Source organism: Echiichthys vipera (genome assembly GCF_963691815.1).
Source record: "Echiichthys vipera genome assembly, chromosome: 14".
In the NCBI taxonomy this organism is placed as follows: Eukaryota; Metazoa; Chordata; class Actinopteri; order Perciformes; family Trachinidae; genus Echiichthys; species Echiichthys vipera.
In genome coordinates this window covers 21,536,353-21,555,897 of record NC_139839.1, presented here as the reverse complement: position 1 = coordinate 21,555,897, position 19,545 = coordinate 21,536,353, and the positions used below count along the sequence as shown (strand labels likewise).

Sequence of the window (19,545 nt, the reverse complement as noted above, 5' to 3'; positions counted from 1 at the left end):
AAACACCTTGCACTGACATTTTCCATTTATTGCCGTTTGGCGTGCTTTATTTGTGGTGTTGAACCATGTTGTGTTGGTGTTTAACAAGTGTTCTTAAGTTGAGCACTTGCCTCCACTGCTTCACTGTCACCCCTCATTTGCCGTTGTGTCCCGTGTACCTCTGACTAACTTCAAGGGCTAAATACAGGAGTGTGCCAAAGTTTTAGTACATTCCAATGGAGACATCTATACTGTAACTGCACTGTAACGTTGTATTATTGTCTTTGTTGACTGATGTGTTAAAATAAGTACTGTAGGTGTCCGGCTCTCTACAAGCTATTGATTGATGTCAAAATATTGCCTTCTATTTCTTCCTTACGATATTAAAGGTAAGACGGACAATAACAGGTTGATCTAGTTCAACATTCCTGCCTTTCATTCCGAAGTACCTATCTGTCCGTGTGCTATTGTGTTGTTACTAATCAGGACAAACATCCACTGTGGTTAAGCTGATGTTCAAACTTTCCAGAGGCAATTCTTTCTTTCTTTCATTCAACAAAACTGCAACTGATACTTCTATTTAACATGATGCAAACTGTATGTATGGTGAATTATTTTGTTAATAAAGGCAATGTTTATATTGTTGCAGATCAGTCTTTATTGCTAAAACAAACAAACGTTATATCATCTGACAATTTATATCTACAATTTACACATTGGAAACATCGTTCATGTTTTTAAAATGTTTCTGAAGTCACTTCAGCACGCAGACGCTCACTTCTTCCTTAATTGAGGCAGCTTCAGCTTCAAGAGCCTAAAAATAAAGCTGAATAAAGATGTCGTTTCCCTGGAAACAGATCAAGAACTCTTTCAAAAGAAAAAATGAATAAGCAACATCTGGTGTCTTTCAGAGAGACAAGTGAAAGAGCAGAAACCGAGGCTCAGTTCCCCTCCGCAGTTCCCCAATGTGTCTGTTCAAAACATCAGCTCTCATCCACGAGCGTCCATAAAGGTGTGCTGGTCCCCCTGCTGTACCGCACATACAGGACCTGGTGTGTGTCACAGGGCTGCTGTCCCGCTGAGCAGCATGGACATGTGCTGATCAGACACACTCTCCTGCTGAGTCACAGCCATGGCCTGACACAGGTAGATGGCCAGGATGTGTTTGCACTGGGAGAAAAGAACGCAGATGCTGATTCATTGCATGAACATGGGCAGGGATGTGATTAATAACACAAATCTGAAGCCGTAATGATGCTTCAATCATTTGGATTAAAAGATCTTGGTTGAAAACCAAGCTGGAGAGGAACTGCTTGGCACTGACTTGCTGGAAATTCCCCACTGAGTGAGCGTCAATCCAAACTTCAAGCCAATGCCAGAACAATTTCCAATTTTTATATCAAATTATAAACATGTCTATAAATTAAAAGCACAGTTTGCTTTTCAGCGTGTATTATTTTTCAAATGGAGCATCTGTGTGATGAATAAGATGTAACTCCTGTAGCTAAATGTGTGTTCAATGACAAATAGCCCCCCAGTTCTGCATTTGTGTGCATTTGTCACTGAACACATTCATTCTTATAAACATTAACATGTTAATCATTGATTTGTTTTCACCCTCAGCCTATGCCATGCATTATAAATGAGATGTCCTTCTCACTAACACGCCTGTGGATGAGTGGTTTACATAAACAAGGGGGCAAAGTGTGTTGGAAAGGACAAAAATACAGAAGTTTGTTTACCAGCTTCTCCTATCGACTCTGTTGATTAACACATGTCTGTCTGTTTTTGAAGGGAGCGCTCCTTATCTGTCCCCTGACCTACATGTCAAGAGCAGTATGGACCATGTTTGGTCTTATCCAGTCATGTAGGGATCTACAGAGCCCCTGAATGAACACACAGGACTGCAGACTGCATCATTAAACTCACAGTCTCTTGAGGGTCATATAGTTTTGACTTTGGGACTGGAGGGTTATGTTATAATCTGATCCACGATGAGTCTTATCTTGCGCCATCTTTTAACTCCCACTCGTGCAAAAACATCGACTCCCGCTTCATATAGCTAACTATACAAGTTAGCTATGAGGCAGTGAATAGTTGTTTTTCTGTCTCCAGTGTGTTTTCATGAGGAATGAAATCAGTGGTGCTGTTGTGCTCTATGTTGCAGCTCTCTGTTTCTCACACTGAGTTTAGCAGCATCCTCCGGGGAATCAGGGTTTTCCTGACCCTCGGACACAGAGCACAGGCCGTTTGCTTGCAGATATTTAGAGCTAAAACAGCCGGTCAGAGTAGAGACACCCCTCAGTGACCAGACAAGAACACGACTGACCACAGCACATCTGTTACACACATTTAAACGTGTGCTATGTCTCACTTTTGACTGGAATACGGTTTCTCCAGGATACAAGCCTGACTGATGAGAAACAATAGCTTTGCTGTCTCTGTGTGTAAATATGCTGCTGTATTCACTGTGTGCTATATGTGTGTTTGTGAGTTGGTCTTCATATAGACTCGAACCCCAGCAGGACACCTTTATGTACATCTCTGTGGTTTCTCTTCTTCTGTGTAGGGTTTGGTATTCTTGTTAAACTTTTTCTTGAATATCTGCAGTGGCGCAATTTTCACTGAGGATCCAAAATCCTGTATTTGGGAGTTATTCTGGTCACTTGGGTTTCGCCTGGCTACATAAAGGTTACCATACTGTCAGATGTGTGGAGATGGGACCTGCAGGTAGTACTCAGGGCTTAAATAAACAATAAAAGTCCACTGCATGTTTTCTGTGTTTTTCAGTCAATAATTTCCCAAAAAAGATACTACATTTGAACATTCAGGAAGAACAAGAATATTAAAGTTGTAATCTGTAAGAGTTGAGATAGTTGTTTCTAGCGGCCGCTTTGGCGGTAAGATGTAACTGCAGACGAGCCTCTGGGACAGAGCTAATCCGAGCTAATCGGAGAGAGTCTCTCGGATTTTTCCGTTAATAGTTCGTACACAAAAAAAAGCTGTCTCCATGGCTTATTTGATGTATGTTAGTGCCGAAAAAGACCATGGGATGATTTTGCACCAGAATTACACTTTAACTAAATGAAATCTTAAGGATTACAGCCTTAAACATTAGGTATTAAAGTATAGGACAGTGCTCTTTAGTAAAGATGCACACTGTTATCAACAAAAACTAAATGTGATTATAGAAAAGGTTAGTGCATTAAAAACACAGTCATTTACACAGCATTTCTTTGTGTCCTCCCCATCCCTGAAACCAAACCTACAGCCCTGTTTCTTTGAAGACGATAGAAACAAAGCTACTGTCTAAAGGTGGCAAAATTAAATAAAAAATAACATCAACCTGAATAAGCAGTCAGTGCCAGCCTCTGGTACTTGTAAGTATTGTGGTTTGAAACGTGGCCTGACTTGTAACAGTTTGTCTGACACTCACCAGCGGGCCCTCATTTCTGCGGAGCACGGTGTAGGCGAAGGCCGGGCACGGGCAGTAGTGACCGGACACAAAGCAAGTGTACAAGCGCCCCGAGCCTCCAATTACCTGCAACAGATTCATGCAAAGTACATTTAAATATGTGGCAAAGCTTGTGTGTATTCACCTCATTTGAAAGATCATACACTGAGATGAGTGTGAGTTGCTTCTACTGTATATGAGGGAGTGGGTCCTCCAATCAAATATGATTACAGCGCTGTTTGTATTGGCTGAAGGTTGCGTGCAGAGTCGCTGGCTGAGCAGCAGTGGAGACAGTAAAGGCATGATGGAAAACAAACTCTTTCCTGGATCCCAAATGTCCCTCAACTAGTCCAGACATGACTGGCTGTCATTTTTACCCACCGTAGATATTTTCATGTCTCTTAAATATCCAAGTCAAAACAGTGCGCCTGAGCAAGCTACGCAGGCAGTAGCAGAAGTGTTTTGGAAGAACTGAACATATGACTGGATAAACTATATCTATATACAGTATATTATACTGCATGAGCTGTTTGAGCTTCTAAACAGATGTTTTCATATAGTTCTGATGTTGTTATTGTGAAACCCTATTTATTTAATACATCAAGACTTTTCTTCACGCTGTGATACTCCGTTCACTGTGGAGGCATGCAACAAAACAATGTTTTCCTCGAGAATTCAAGGCAACACTCTGTGAGTAATTGATAATAAAAATGGCCATTTTTAGGGTGACGTTTTCTTTTAAGTTACACAGCAGAGAGACAGGGCTGATGATGATATCACCTGGAGACAAGCCCTGCAGCTGCTTCATGTATGAAAATCAAACTGGCATGGCATTTTACTGGGATAAAGGCACCTTTTCTAATACCTAACAATTGTAGACCATCCCATCAAATAAACTGATTTGAGTGACCCACAGAGTCGGTCATTGTTTCAGTGTTACTACACCACCAGCTAATGTCATCTGAGGACATCATGAGTTCAAGTCTCCATGCTGGGATTTATAGCTAGGAAACTGACTTTGCAGTCCAAAATGACTTGAATTCTGTTTTTGGGTGGACGCACTGGTGTGTCACCAGTGGCTGTGTCGAAGGTGAGGTTGCTTCCACCGCCATCATCATCATTTCAAATGAGTTATTTGGAGGAGATGAGACAGAGACGATGCATTTTTAAGCTGGTACTGTATGTGGGGGTCTAATGGCGTCAGCTGACAGAACCTCCTGTCCACAACGCTGGTGCTCTCTCCAGCTACAGACAGTGATTTAAGTCTCGTCGTCATGCACATGACACATGAGGACATTAAGTCGGTGGATTAGCTTGACACTTCACAATAACTAATGCCTCCCAAGATGGCAGAGCAGGCTCCATTATTCTCCAGAGCTTCAATAAATTACCTTTCCCTGTGACCTACAAAAGCAAAAACCTCCCATTTCCTCAACGTGACACTTCATTATAAATAAGGCACAAAGGAGACAATTACATGGGCTTAAAGTTCCTCAGTAAAGATGAAAAAAACACCATGCACAGCAGGATCTGGATAGAAACAGTACAACTGTGGGGACCAGGCCAAGGACCTCAACAGTTTCTAAAGACCCAGGTTTATTGAAAACCAGCTCACACTTGGGCCCTTTTTGTTGTTTGCTGTCATCGTGGATAATGTGGCTCTGCCGCAGCTCACACTGCAAAGCTGGCAGCTCAACACACACCACAAACTGTAGGCTTCCACTGCCTGGCAAGGATGCAGATTTCCTTCAAATATACCATACTATACATCAAGATCTGTCATTCAGTCGCTTCAGAGGGAACGGTGAGAGTTAAAGCCTCCGCAAAGTTCTGGCTCCGTCTCTGCCTGAAATGCTGGCTCTCACGGGAATAGTTCCCGGGAAGCAGTCATGAGCCACAGGGCCGGGGCTTTGGATGGCCCTCTGTCCACTGGTTCCACACCACAAAGAGGGCTCCAGGGAAATGTCGAAACTCTGGAAAGTCACAGACACACAACACATGTATCTGACAAGTGCTTCAGGAACCGCCCGTCAGTCAATTGTTTACTTCAAGTGTGGAGGGAAAGACAGACAGACAGAGAAGAAGAAATAAGGTGGGATGGGGATGTGGGATGGCTCATGCTATGATGGTCTGACCATTTTATATTTTGTTTCATCTTTATCTGCATTAATTAATGTTCCTTGTTTTTCCAAGTTTGCTAGCCTTTTTGTTTTTTACCCTCCTTTAGCTGCCCCCAGCCCTGAGGAGGAAGCTGGCTGTCAAGGGTTGTATTCTGTCAACCCTTCACCCATCCTGAACAGCCCCCAGACCCACTGGGAGAGAGCCTGTCCATATAGGTAGAGATTATTTTGAATTTTAGTTAAACATGATCTGAGGTCTGGTGAAGACCCCCAAAGTTATTTCATACTAAAATTTCAAAAGTCTTCAAATTACTTATTTTGTAAAACCAAAACTTCCAAAACCTAGATATATTCAATTTACAGTTTTACAAAACAGGGAAAATCTTCAAATTTGATCCAGCCTGAGCCTCCAAATGTTTTAATGTTGTAAATGAATAGATGACTCACTACAGCCTCACTGATGAAAAGGTCACTGTACGTTAAGAAGGAGATAGGGTGAAAAATCCCAGCAGTGAAATGCCACGATCTAATGTCATGTTATTCATTTCTTTAGAGGAACGAGGAGACCAAATAACCTCAACAACATGAGAAACTCAAAAGTGTCCCACAGATACAACATATTAACGGGAAATGACAAAAATGGTGGACTTTATTAATTTATCTACTATATCAGCGTGCTTCCAGTAAACTCCCGTTTGAGAAAACTTATTTCTGCTTTGTTAAGATTACTTTTTATAATGTGGTGAGAGAAATCTGCCCTCTCATTCTCTCCTCGTCACACAGGAAATGTGTAAGGACTCTTGACAAGAGGAGGACTAGCGGCAGCGCGTCTCTATTCTTTAAGTGAGCCACCGCTCCTTAAGATAAATGTCGTCACTGCTTTCACTCTCTTTCCGAGGTTTAACAACGTTCTTCTTAGTCACAGTGTGCTGCCCAAATATAGTCTGCCCTGAGAGGAAACACAGAGCCTGATCCTCAGAGTGGCATCTTCACCTCCTCTCTTCCAGCTTTTATTTCTTGAAAGTAAGAGCGCTGCTGTGATTACATTAAGCCAGGACTTATATCATATCTTAATGTCATTCGACCCATGTTGTGGTTTCAGATACGTATGGGGAGAGAGTGGCTAGTTTTCCAACAGCTGCTTACTGAAGTTTAAATCGACAGAGTCAGAGAGCAGCGTAAGATAAATATTTGTGACACAGCTTTGAGACAGACACTGTGTCTGAACTTAAGTCTCACTTAATGCCTCACTAACGGTTAAAACAAATAAAAGACCTGCCTAGATCACAGCAGAAACACTCACTACTGCTAATGCCACAAAATAAACTCAAAAGATTTATGACAAAGAGAAAGAAGAATGTTATGTGATTATTAACATGCTATTCATGTTGTAAAAAGAACAGGCGCTATTATGAAGTGAATAAGGGGGCTGAGGGGTTATTTTTTCCACAAAGTAAAATTCATTGATTTAACCATACATTAACCTGAGAAAGGCTAAATACCAACATAGCACTAGAAGAGTCCACTGCCTTGTTGTTTAGACAAAGCAGTGTCGGTTGCGTCATTTTTCTTAATTCTTGCTAGTCGACCATCACCTGTGATGATGATTAGCATATGATGCAACACTACTATTCCCAAAAGAGAAGCCTGCACCTCCAGTTCAATGGAAAAGCATCAGGCATGTTTAACTTGAACAAATCGGAGTAGGTTGACAGGTAAAAATCAACACTAATTACTCAAAGATTAATTTAGAAAATACTCCATCTTATGCACAACTTGACAATTTACGCAGCGACGTTCTGTTTCATGTTCTCATACATTTCATAGACTGGATGAACCTCTTAGCTTAGTGTAAGAGACATTGCCTCTTTACAGTATGTCGTCATCAAAGAATGGGGACACAATTTGTGATGACGCCCCTAATGCCAGTCTGATCAAAAATCCCTCATCCTTATCATAACTGTCTCTCATATCTCTCTCCCTGGCCTGTCTGGGCCTTATCTCTGTTCCTCGGCCCAGCTACGAACTGCTTCACCACTCTCAGGACCCTCTGACCTTTTAGGTGAAGCTGAAACGCACTGAAGACTAGTTTATGTTAGACAAACAGACACTGTCAAAAAGTGAAATGTATCTGTAAACCAATGGAGAAAGGCTTAAGTCCCACTTCTCCCCCCTCTTTCTCAAGAGGTGAGTTTATTGCACCCTGACTCTAACTCAAGACCCCCGCACAGAAACCTGTGACCATTTTTACGACTCCTTATCTGATCGAAGGAGACAGAGACTCACATTATCAAAATTACATTTACACTACTATCACAGAATGATTATTTTAACACAACGAAAATGTAATTATTTGATGTTACTGCGTCACTGACACTTCCACAGGATTATTAATTATTGAGAGGAACGTTCACATTATGTGTTAATGTGTTTGTATTCACTGTTAAATTCCTACACTTTGCCTGATTTGTATGTTTATATGAAAACTGATCTCTTGTCTTTGGAGACAAAGGAAAGAGGGTGTTCCCCCACTTTAGGCGGGAAAATGAATGCATCTCATTATCCAGGCCCCACCTTAGAACTGGACCTAAAGATAGTAAACCCAAGCTGTCTCCTCAGACGTCTCACTTCTTCCTTCTTCTCTTCCACTTATTCACTAACACTCATCCACCTAACTCAAAGCTGCCGAAGCTGAAGAATCCAGAAAGACTCTTTTTGGCTTAAAGCTGAAGATTTAGGATTCACAACGAAAGTGACCCTTGACGCTGAACATCCATTGCCAGGGTGAGGCTTGCCCTATCGAGAGGCTGTCGCATGCCGCCCTGTTGGACAGCCGTCCACTCCTTGGCCTCTGACGAATCCTCTGACGACCTGGTTCTGCCAGCCCTGCACCTCGAGAGACACCCTGTGTTCTGCACGTCTGAAGACTGCTCTGTGCTTAATTGACAATTTAAACTTTTTCTGGGATCGCCAACATTCCCTCTGCCAAGGGACACGAGACAGAAGGAATCAAAACATCAAGCAGCCAAAATAAAACATGGCACAAGCCCTGATAGGGAGCCTGTTCAGCCCCCACCTGAAGAGAGCTTTGACCATGACAGACATCAGCGGAGAGATGAAGTGTCTCCACCTTACCAACAAATTCCCCTTCCTCCCCTTCCCAAACCACATCCAGGTCACCCTTCTCTTCTTGGAGTTCACTGACCAGATGAAAGAGCTAGTCACTGCTCGGACCAACTTCACACCTCGCCCTACGCCCAGGTTTTATGCTTCAAATGACCCACTGTCTCCTCTGCCGCAAATGTCCTCATCCACTTCTGGCAAAATCGCCGAAAGGCACGACATGCAGAAGCCCCACCCCAGCAGAATCATCTTGTCTCCACAGCCCGATAACAGTACAGCACATTGAGTTACATGTGTGCAAAATAAGCAAGTTCTAACAGATATGTGCTAGGCTCAAGCTATAGGACGGATTGCACTTGTGACGTTTTCCAGGAGAAGTCGGGGCCCAATATGCTGGTAGCTTCCTCAGTTCCGGTCTTGATCAGTAATTGAAAAAGTCTAAGCAAGAATTCAATTCAATACAATTCAATTTTATTTATAGTGTCGAATCATAACAAAAGTTATCTCAGGACACTTTACAGAGTAGGTAAAGACCACACTCAATGACTTATTTATGATTTACATAGACCCAACAATTCCTCTGTAGAGTACAGTGGCAACGAAAACCTTCCCTATAACAGGCAGGAACGTCGGACAGACCCAGCTCTGTGGAGTACGGACTTCTGTCTGCACCGGTTGGGGAGGAAGAAAAGGAGAGAGAAAGAGAGAAAAGACACACAGATGGACAGAGAGAGACAGACAGACACACTTCCAGAGATGCAAGCAAAGCCTAACAGTAACTATAATATTTATAGTAATGTGAATATGACGTATATGTTAAGACAGTTAATACAACAGAATAGTAGAAACAAGCACAGCTAAGGGGACAGAATATGAAAATGATAATAATTATGGTGGCAAACATGATCAATGATGAGTAGTGGCAATAGCAGCTACGATACAGCTACAAATTGTATAGTTTATTAAACTAGTGATAGTATATATTATATTATATATATATATATATATATATATATATATATATATATATATATAAGAAGCACCAAAATGATTCTGCAAATTTATCAGATTTAGAAGCAGGGCGAACTCACACTGTCCATAAGTACCGTGCCCAAGCATGTTTCACGGCTAAAGTCTAGATCCTTTGACCAGTGTGAGTGCAACCGTACCGCGCCTAGCTGCCGCGCGCTTGCCGGCCACAGCCCGTTTGGGAGAAGTTGGCTTCTGTAAAGCACGTTTGCACATGTACGAGCACGAGCGTGCGCACGTGTACGAGCGTGCGCATGTGTACAAGCGTGCGCACGTGTACGACCAAAAGGCCTACGGCAACTCCGACGTTAATTTATGTGCGCCTGTTCGGCCATAGAAAAAAAGAAGGACGGACCATGTGCGGACATTTAAAACAATGGCGGTGAAAGGTTCACGTTGGTGTGATGCGGAGGTGGAGTGTTTACTGCAGATTTGGTCGATGAAAATATTCAAAAACAGTCGAACAAGACGCACAAAAACTCTGAGGTCTATGGAAAGATTTGTAAACAAAGCGACGCATCGCGATGAAGTCAATCAATGCGCATTTTCTTTAAAATAAAAAATGTGAAATCATCAGTTATCTCATTGGTATTGGCCATGAGAAGCTGGTAATTATCAGTTACCAGTATCAGTTGGTAAAAAACAAAAAAAAATGTGTATCCCTAGAATATACTCTTAAACCCTCAGTTAGTACAAACAACGTGTTTTTGGATTCACAGACCTCAATGGTCAAAACTTAAAATCTAAACATCACAAAGTGCTAACGATACTTGGAAACTCAAACAAATGTATCAAATATAAGTTACACATATAGCTTATAATGTGTTCTGTGTACTTTTACGGCTAAGAACAAACCAGATTTGTCCTCTGAGAAAACACAGAAGATCACAGAGCAAGAGGACATTTTGGGGGCAAAAAGTATTTTCCAGAGGAGAAGAGAATAAAAATAGACCATTACATTAATCATTTCCGATTATGCTGGACCACACATACCAGAGAACCTTGAGGGAAATTACCGTAAGCGAACAATTAAGACACCAACAACAGTTGAAAGTGTCCAAACAGAACAGAACCCATGTCTTTATTTAGCTGCATTGTATTTTACATTTCCTTTCATAAAACTGTTTTTGCAGAGGCCTGAAGGAGTCTACAGGAAATTTGGGTCACAATGACCACAGCCTCAGTGGGCTGCCTTGTTTCTCCCATCATAAGTCACTCTACATCCCTACTGGGATTGACTTTTGACTTTGAGGACAGGGTGACTCAGGTCAGTTAAAGTTTGAGGTTGGAGTAATAGCATTTCTTCTTTGGAACTAAGCAATTTGGTAATATTCCTGTATTTGTAAAGTGCTTTATGATTTAAGAACTCAATCAAGAAACCCACTCGATTATGTAACAAATACACAGGTCAGTTCCTTTTTTAAGGTTTGTAGTGAAATGTTTATATTGAGATATTATAATATACTGTAAATATATATGGTAGTTATGTATTACAATTATAAAATGTCAAACACCAGAATTAGAAAAATGCTGTGATCAGCTGATTGAGAGGATTTTAACAGAGAAAGTGCTTCACAGGGCAAGTGATAGCAGATCTTTGGACCCCAAGCCTAAAACAAGGCTGAACCAAAAACTAAGTATAATAGAGATACATCTTTAAAAACAAAAGCTCATCCACTGATCAAAGGAGGTACCTCCATTATTTATAACGCACTTTCAAGTTTAGACATCGCCTCTCTATATTATCTAAAAGTAGCTTGGGCAAGCAACCTGGGGTTTGCTATCTCCATTCTTCCTCAATCTGGGCTTTTGGACTTTTGCAATTTAAAACATTGCATTGACTTCATTTATCAAGAAATAAGGTCTGTAAAAATGTACCCAAATTATTGGGTGCCCATTTATCATGCGACAGTTGTGGGCAGTCACCAGCCTCACTAGCCCAGGTGTGTTTACCAGCTTCCAACATCACATGATATTATTTGTAACTTGACTAGCACCCAGGCTGATTTTATTAAATTGGAAGCAAACACAGGCTCCAACCCATTCCGCCCCTTTGAATGATTTTATGCATCACCTGCATTTGGAAAAGATTAAATTCTCATTGAGAGGGTGTGAAAACAAATTCTACCTGATCTGGCACCTCTTATAGACCACTTTAGGAACAATGCACTCACTTCTTCCCCGACACAGCCTGGCCTAAGTGGAAGTCGCAAAACGTTGGTCAATCTGACATCCTTCTGACTCCCTCCAGTTTTTCATTTATTTTTGATCTCCCCCCCCCCACCCTCTTTCTATCTCGTAATTATTGTTTCTCTCTTTAACCTTTTTAAAAATAAACATTCAGAAGAAAATCGGTTAAATATCTTGCAAACCTGTTTGCCATAGTTGAGGATTTTTTTTCTAAGCATGTGTGACAACTCCTTCTTCAGTGTATTTTTGTTGTTTTGTTGAATGATATTTTCCATATATATATATTTGTGAAATTCTATTTTCACTCCCATACTATTTTCATTTGTGTGCTGAACTTTGAAAACCCCCCAAAAAGAGTTAAAAAGAAACAAAAACACAAAAGCTCTACGATCGACTGGGCTGATTACCGTATGAATCTAGATGGCCATATATATATTTACAAATTTAATATATACTCTTTTGGTGAGAAAAGCATGACGATTAGTTTAATTTCCTAGAAGTGAGAAATCTCCTGCTCACACTGATTATGTACCTCTTACAAGGTGGAAACTGTTTTGCTTAGGTAATGATTTCATGTTAGGATGCCAACCATTAATCTGTAGTATATAAACGGGCTACTGTTAGTGAGGGTTCACAGTAGACAGAAGCGTTGCAGACCTGGAATGCTTTGCGTCCACTGGGAGAAGACACACAGGTGACTGAATGCTGGTCAACAAGGTCCAAAGCCTGCAGCGCACAAGGCCCAAACACGAACTTCAGTCTGAAAGACACGAGGAAGAAAACGAGTGAAAGACACACAGACAACATGTTTTGTATTTTTGCACTCAAGTTAAATAACAAAACACGGCAACATGGAAATGTGGTTTGTGCAACACAAGTTATGCAGATTTGAGATTTGTGTTCAAATTTTTATTTTGAACATGTGAAAACAAAAGAAAAAAGAAATTGTCACAGGAAATAACGTTTCACAGAATAGAAACATAATTAGATACATGAATGACAAACGTGTTCGAAAATGACACATATCTAATTACACCCCTTCGTCATCACTCATTTTAATTAAGCTTCCTTATTCATAATAATTATCATTAACATTTTCATTTATTATTACTTATTATATATATATATATATATATATATATATATATATATTTAACATATCCAAATATATAATTTTCTAGAAATAAAATGTATTACTTATATGTTCATATCAAATATATATTATAATAATTGTAGTATAATATATTTAATATAGTACAGTATATATAATAACTATAATAATTCCCCTTTAAAATACATTGTACATGGTATTACATACAAACTGCTTGTCCCAGCCAGTGTGTGTGTGAGTGCCTGTGGTGGAGGTGTGGTTCCATTTAAATAAGCATGTTTTATCAGCGTGCTGTGTGTGTGTTTGTGTGTGTGTGTGTGTGTGTGTGTGTGTGTGTGTGTGTGTGTGTGTGTGTGTGTGTGTGTGTGTGTGTCAGTGTGTGTGTGTGTGTGTGTGTGTGTGTGTGTGTGTGTGTGTACTGTCAGGGCTACTGTCGGTCGAAGAAGCAGCATCTCTGCCACATTTACAGCCACTTCCTCCATGTACGACTGTCGGGAATCTAGAGTGAAGCTTTTGCTCTTTCATTTTAAGAGACTAATGCCAAAACTTTACGTCTAAAGATCAGGCTTCAAAATATTATTATTCACGTCTAAATGTGAACATTATGCATCCACTGAATATAAAAAGAGAGAAGTCCAAGTCTAAAGTAATTTTTCATGCAAAAATGGCAGAAAATGCTGTGTAGTCTCTCTATAAGGAGATTCCCTTCATGTATTTGTTTTCTATCATATTGTCCTGTGAATATTCTCATTTGTCCAGGTCATTGTTATCCTCAAAGCAATATCAGTCAAAAGCAACTGAACTTGATTATTTGTCTAGGAAGACGTTTCACATCTCATCCAAGAGGCTTCATCAGTTCATGTACACACCTGACCAGGCTGGGACTGGTCCAACTAACTGGTGTGAGATCCAGGTATTTAACCTCTCACAAGGCTGATGATGTCACAGGGACCCTTTGTGCTCCAAGTGCCAATGGCCGTCGTTGGCAGTCCTTGGTGGGAAGTTGGTTTCAACTTCGTTAGTGCTCTCTTGAGTCTTAACGACCGTCGTTGGAGTTACAGGAGGCCTTTTGTGAACAGTTGTCCACAGTCTTCAACAAACATTGCCTCCCTGTGTATTTCAAACGCGGTAACACACTGAGGGCAGAGACTAGTACATCCCAAGGCCGGAACACCACACACCCACAAAAGCAATCTGGTTTATGCTGTCCAATGCAACGAGGAATGCAAAGATCTCTACATTGGAGAAACAAAACAACCCAACCCAACACAGGAGAGCTAACTCCTCAGGCCTGGACTCGGCTGTCCACTTACACCTCAAGGAGAAAGCCCACTCCTTTGATGACAGCAATGTCCAGATCTTGGACAGAGAGGGCAGATGGTTTGAAAGAGGAGTAAAAGAAGCCATCTATGCAAAAGTAGAGAAACCATCGCTAAACAGAGGAGGAGGGCTGAGACACCACTTATCTCCAATTTACAATGCTGCCCTTTCATCCCTTCCCAGGAGATTCAACAATCTAACCTCAAAGAACAACTGTTCACAAATGACCTCCTGTGACTCCAATGACGGTTGTTCAGACTCAAAAGAGCACTAACAAAGTCCAAACCAACTTCCCACCAACGACTGTCACTCCAAGGACGGTCGTGGGCATTTGGAGCACAAAGGGTTTCAGTGACATCATCGCCCTTGTGAGAGGTTAAAAACCTGGATCTTACACCAGTTAGTTGGACCAGTCCCAGCCTGGTCAGGTGTGTACATGAACTGATGAAGCCTCTTGGATGAGAGGTGAAACGTCTTCATAGACAAACAAGCAAGTCCAGTTGCTTTTGACTGAAACTGCTTAGAGGATTTATATCATATTAAACAGAATATCTCTGGGTTTTAGACTGAAAAAACAAGACATTTAAAGACATCAAAACTGTGATGGACATGTTTCACTAGTATTTTCTGACATATTTTATAGATTAAACTATTAATCAATTAATCAAAAATGAAAAATTAGAATATCCTTCACTAAAACTGTAGACCACTCTACGACTGTTTTAAAATCAAAATATATGTAATATAATATTATTTGACTATAAATATGATATGGCAAAAGGATGCAAAATAAGATGTTCAATCATATTAATGCTCCTGTGATGCATTATATTAGAAAGAACTCTTCTAATGTAAGAAAAAACTTCAATTGCTCAATTTGTTAGTTTTGAAAAATGTATTTTCCTATGAGTCAGAGATAGGAGAAACCAGGAGACAAATGTAAAGTATAGTGATGTCTGCTGGTGAATTACCACAGAGTATGATGAAGACAGAACAGACAGGATGTGGCTGTGTTGACCCAGACAGTGAGCACCCTTTCACTCTCAGTAACTCCAGACCACGATGCCAGGACATTTCTCAGCTACGACACAGAGCAGCATCACAACACTGTGTCACGGTGCTACGTCACTGTGGCAAATCCAGTGTGGTTTCTACACTTCACACCTACTCACATTCAGCCCTGTGCCGACCCTTTTACTTTACTACATTGCTGGATAGCCTTAGGGCTGGGAGAAAAATGGTATTACAATGTCTATTGTTTATATTTTTCGATATGGTTTCTATTGCAATGTCCAAATGACTTTTGGACATTTTACCCAGCCCTAGATCGCCTTAAAGTAAAAACTATGCTAATGTAACTGGTGGCAGATTTAGTTTTACATTTCTGTGATGGAAGTTAAAAGGTAATAAGGGGAATAATAACATTGTCACTTACGCAATAAGCAGGTCATCAGGAACTGCAAAAAAAGAGAGAATTAAGTTATTGCTTTAACGTGTGTTCATATATTTACAAAACAAATCAATGCCAAAGATTTTAAAGTGATAAAACGTTAATGAATGTATTCAATAAGCAAGCAATATATACAATATACTGCAATCCAATATACTAGCAACACACATTTAAATATTTTAAATGAATTGTTTGAAAAGGAGCAGGAAGAAGTTTACGCTTGTTTGTTACTACCCTCTTATCCACTATTCATCATAATTCATATATAAACACTTATCCCTATTTCATAAACAACCCAAAAAGCTATAACTATGAACACTTGTGTTGATGTTGAGGTAAAGATGCTATTTAAAGATAATGAGACAGAACATTTACTTCTTGTATATACTTGTTTGGCTTGACTTTGCTTCATAATACATGTTTATAAGCCACAGGAGAACAATGCCCAGACATGAGTGCTTGCTTTCTGACTCTGTTATATTCTACGCTGACATTTACACAGAAAGAAATGCACATTTCACTCCATTATACTTCACAATCATCTGATTTGTGCAATTTTTGATTACTTTTCAGGTACAATTAAGGTTTTATATATTTTTACATTGTTATACTGTTACATTTTGGAAAATGTTTTACTATGTTTTGATCCGCAGCAACAGTCTGGTGGGAAGAGAGGAAAGCTGGTGGCCAAACAGTTGTGAGTTCAAGTCTAATGACCGTTTCAGATTATACGGGTAAAAACTATTGTTGAGATGTTGTGTCAACTATTAAAACCTGCCGTATTATTAAGTCCCTAGGCATGACTTCAGTATACAATTTAAATCAGAAGCCAAAAGCTGCTCTTCAGCTGTGTAGTAAAAAATGTCCAAGTACAGATAAACCACAACCACTGACAGTGAGGCACAGTGGGAAATACTGGGATTTAGGGCTGGAGGTAATCCTTTATGGACAATATACACAAAACCTTGTTGTAGTATTTTGTGGCATAACATTCCCATATTTTATATCCTGTCAGACCAAAACTGATCATGTCCAATGTAATGTCGTCTGTGGATCTGAGAGCCGGCTGATGAAGATGTGTTAGTGACATGTGAATGGTGTCAGTCTCATCGTGTTGGACGTGTTGTTTGTAATGCTACCAGTCAGCCTTTTTCATGGCAACTGATAACATAAATAACAGCTCAGTTTCATCTCAGTATCCCGGTGAGCCAGCATGCACCATAGGCCGTCTTCACAGCACAGGTGTAAATAATGAAATATATGATGGTCGAATTTAGATGCTTCTGTTTCGGGTCTTACTGGGACACATGGACAGAACAATTGTTAGTAACATCATTACTACCTGACATTTCCCATCTAGGACGAGAGAAAATGCTTGTCATCTGCTGTAAAAAGAAAAAAAAAAAGGCCTATACGAGGAACCTATTATTGATATTATGAATTACACCTGTATTCTTCCTGCAACACATCTGCTATGAAAAGGGCCTGTGTTTTAGTAGGAGATGGAAGCTGCACAGTGTGTTACAGCAGCGCCTCCTACAGCCCAAATGTCAAACTACATTGTTGCAAAAACTCTGGAACAACATTAAGTCAAAATGTACCAAACACTACACTTACGTGACTCTAAAGTATAGTAACGACGGCTGTGTTTTAATGAACGGAAAGTTAAGTATTCCGTCCTAACAAAGGATACGTTTGCTCAGAAAGTCACATTCTGCTACATTAGCTGCTAATGCTGCAGCTAATTTCCCACTAAAACGGCCCTCATCTGTTTATCTCCCTTTACCACCGTCGACTTACTTCGGGACGTTTCCTGGTATGTTTTCTGGACATCTCTGAGGAGCTGCTCGGCCACCGCGGGTAAAAATGAACGCATCTTCTGACCGCTTTGTTGCAGGAAGTCAACGGCTCCGGTAGCCAATCAGGGGCAACCAAAATATTACGGCTTCCGGCTTGAACGTTCGATTTCCTACAAAATAAAAGGCCATGGACACTGTTGTGTACCATTAGACATGTTTGAGATGGAACTGATGAGAAAATTGACTATATCACCTGCCTTTAAACCCAAAGTAGTCTAATTAGGCTTGTGTTTAAAGCAGACAGGTGTATATCGATACCAATTTAGGAAAAGGCTATTAATGCTCCACCTGACACCTTATATTATACTGTCATGCTATTTGAATCCACTTATGTTGCCCTATCAAACACCAGGTATGTATCTTTCCAATTCCCTTTTCTTTGTGAGGTAATAACATTAGGGAGAAAACAAAACTGTCAAGAACAATAATTCCTTGCTGTGTATCTGGTATTGACACTTCCTATACCGCTCAAAACGTATTAAGGGAACACTCAACTGTCACAGTATAACACCAAGTCAGTTAAACTTAAGGGATTTAAATCTGTCCATTTAGGAAGCACAAGTGATTGTGAATCAATTTTACCTGCTTTGATGCAAATTAACAGGTGCAATGGAGAGGCAAAAACAAGACAACTCCCAAGTGAATGGTTTTGCATGTGGTGGCCAAACACAGCTGCTCTCTCCTCATCCTTTCTGACTGATTCCTCCCTAGTTTTGTGATCTGCTAGTGTCCTCGTCACAACTCGTATCATGAGGTGGTACCTGCAGCTCAGTCAGGTTGCTGAGGTAGTCCAGCTCCTCCCGGATGGTACATCCATATGTGCAGTCTTAAGAGGGTTTGCTGTGTCAGTCTGAAGAGCACAGTGGAGATACCAGGAGGACGGCCGTTACAGGAGAAGAGCTGGACAGGGCCGTAGAAGGGTATCAACCCAGCAGCAGGACTGCAATCTGCTCCTTTGTGCAAGGAGGAATAGAAGGATCTCTGCCAGAGCCTTACAAAATTACCTCCTGCAGGCTGCTGGTGTGCATGTTTCTGACCCCACTGTCAGAAACAGACTCCACTCCACATCCTCTAGTGGAACATGTGCTCATAGCAGCACCGTGCAGCTTGATGGCATTTAAGAGAACACCAGAATTGGCAAGACATTTTAACATGTCATAGCAGCACACTGACTACTGTAAGTGGTAAAACTGGTGCCTATCGCAGGATCCTGGTACTGAACACATCAGGTGACACAGCTTACACTTAACATTTGAATGGAACAGAACCATAATTAATGTTACTTGTTACAACTTTGCTTTTACTGTTATGTGATCTGCTGTGAAACAGACCTATACCAGAGGCCTGGCACTGGCTCACCTGAATGGAAAATGTCTGCCGTTAGAAAATTGTTATGGATTATCCAGCACTATGACAGTCAGCCTCAGACAAAAGGGCTCCTGACAGGATGACATTATGCACACACCATCTACTTCACTGCAGTAAGCTCCATGAAAACGAGTTAAGTAAATCACCACCATCATCTATATTTACACATAGAATAATATTCATCGGTAAGCCTGCTGCAAAGTAAAGACATTTACCTCAACAGCTGACTTTTAACATGGCTCGTTTTTAACTGTATGGCTTTAAAAATTGACCTGAAAGCAGGAGAAATGGGGACGCAGCAAAACCTGTATTTTACGTTACCATTTATCTGCACCACAAGGGGCTCTGATGTGATTAATCATTTTGATGGACTTTTTTTATAAACCACAAGCTGAAACTTCCGAAGCCATAATGTTTTCATTTCATATATCGCATCGATTCTCAAATGAAAAAGAATCTGAAGAGTTTTGGCGCACGTGTCGACAGCAGTTAGGATACAATCAAAGAAGAAAATCACACTTATTAAGAATCTAGACTTTTTT

The 19,545-nt window shown here is 40.6% G+C and overlaps 1 protein-coding gene across 1 annotated transcript; it reads right to left on the bottom strand.

The window, feature by feature from the left end:
* Positions 1–813: 813 nt before the first annotated feature.
* On the bottom strand, positions 814–17,658 carry zswim7 (zinc finger, SWIM-type containing 7). Its single transcript, XM_083927128.1, has 5 exons — positions 17,577–17,658; positions 15,762–15,783; positions 12,553–12,655; positions 3,416–3,520; positions 814–1,149 (listed from the first exon to the last, which is right to left on the bottom strand). The coding sequence occupies exons 1-5, from the start codon at positions 17,650–17,652 to the stop codon at positions 1,039–1,041; spliced, it is 417 nt and encodes a 138-aa protein (XP_083783254.1). The 5' UTR covers positions 17,653–17,658; the 3' UTR covers positions 814–1,038.
* Positions 17,659–19,545: the final 1,887 nt, after the last annotated feature.

What these genes read in the sequence shown, in the direction of transcription:
- zswim7 (XM_083927128.1), bottom strand. Translation starts at nt 17,652, where the DNA reads ATGCGTTCATTTTTACCCGCGGTGGCCGAGCAGCTCCTCAGAGATGTC. An exon ending in CCTGATGACCTGCTTATTGC is followed by an intron (nt 12,656 to 15,761) that starts GTAAGTGACAAT and finishes CGTGTCTTTCAG; the next exon opens with ACTGAAGTTCGTGTTTGGGC. An exon ending in GCAGAAATGAGGGCCCGCTG is followed by an intron (nt 1,150 to 3,415) that starts GTGAGTGTCAGA and finishes CTTTTCTCCCAG; the next exon opens with TGCAAACACATCCTGGCCAT.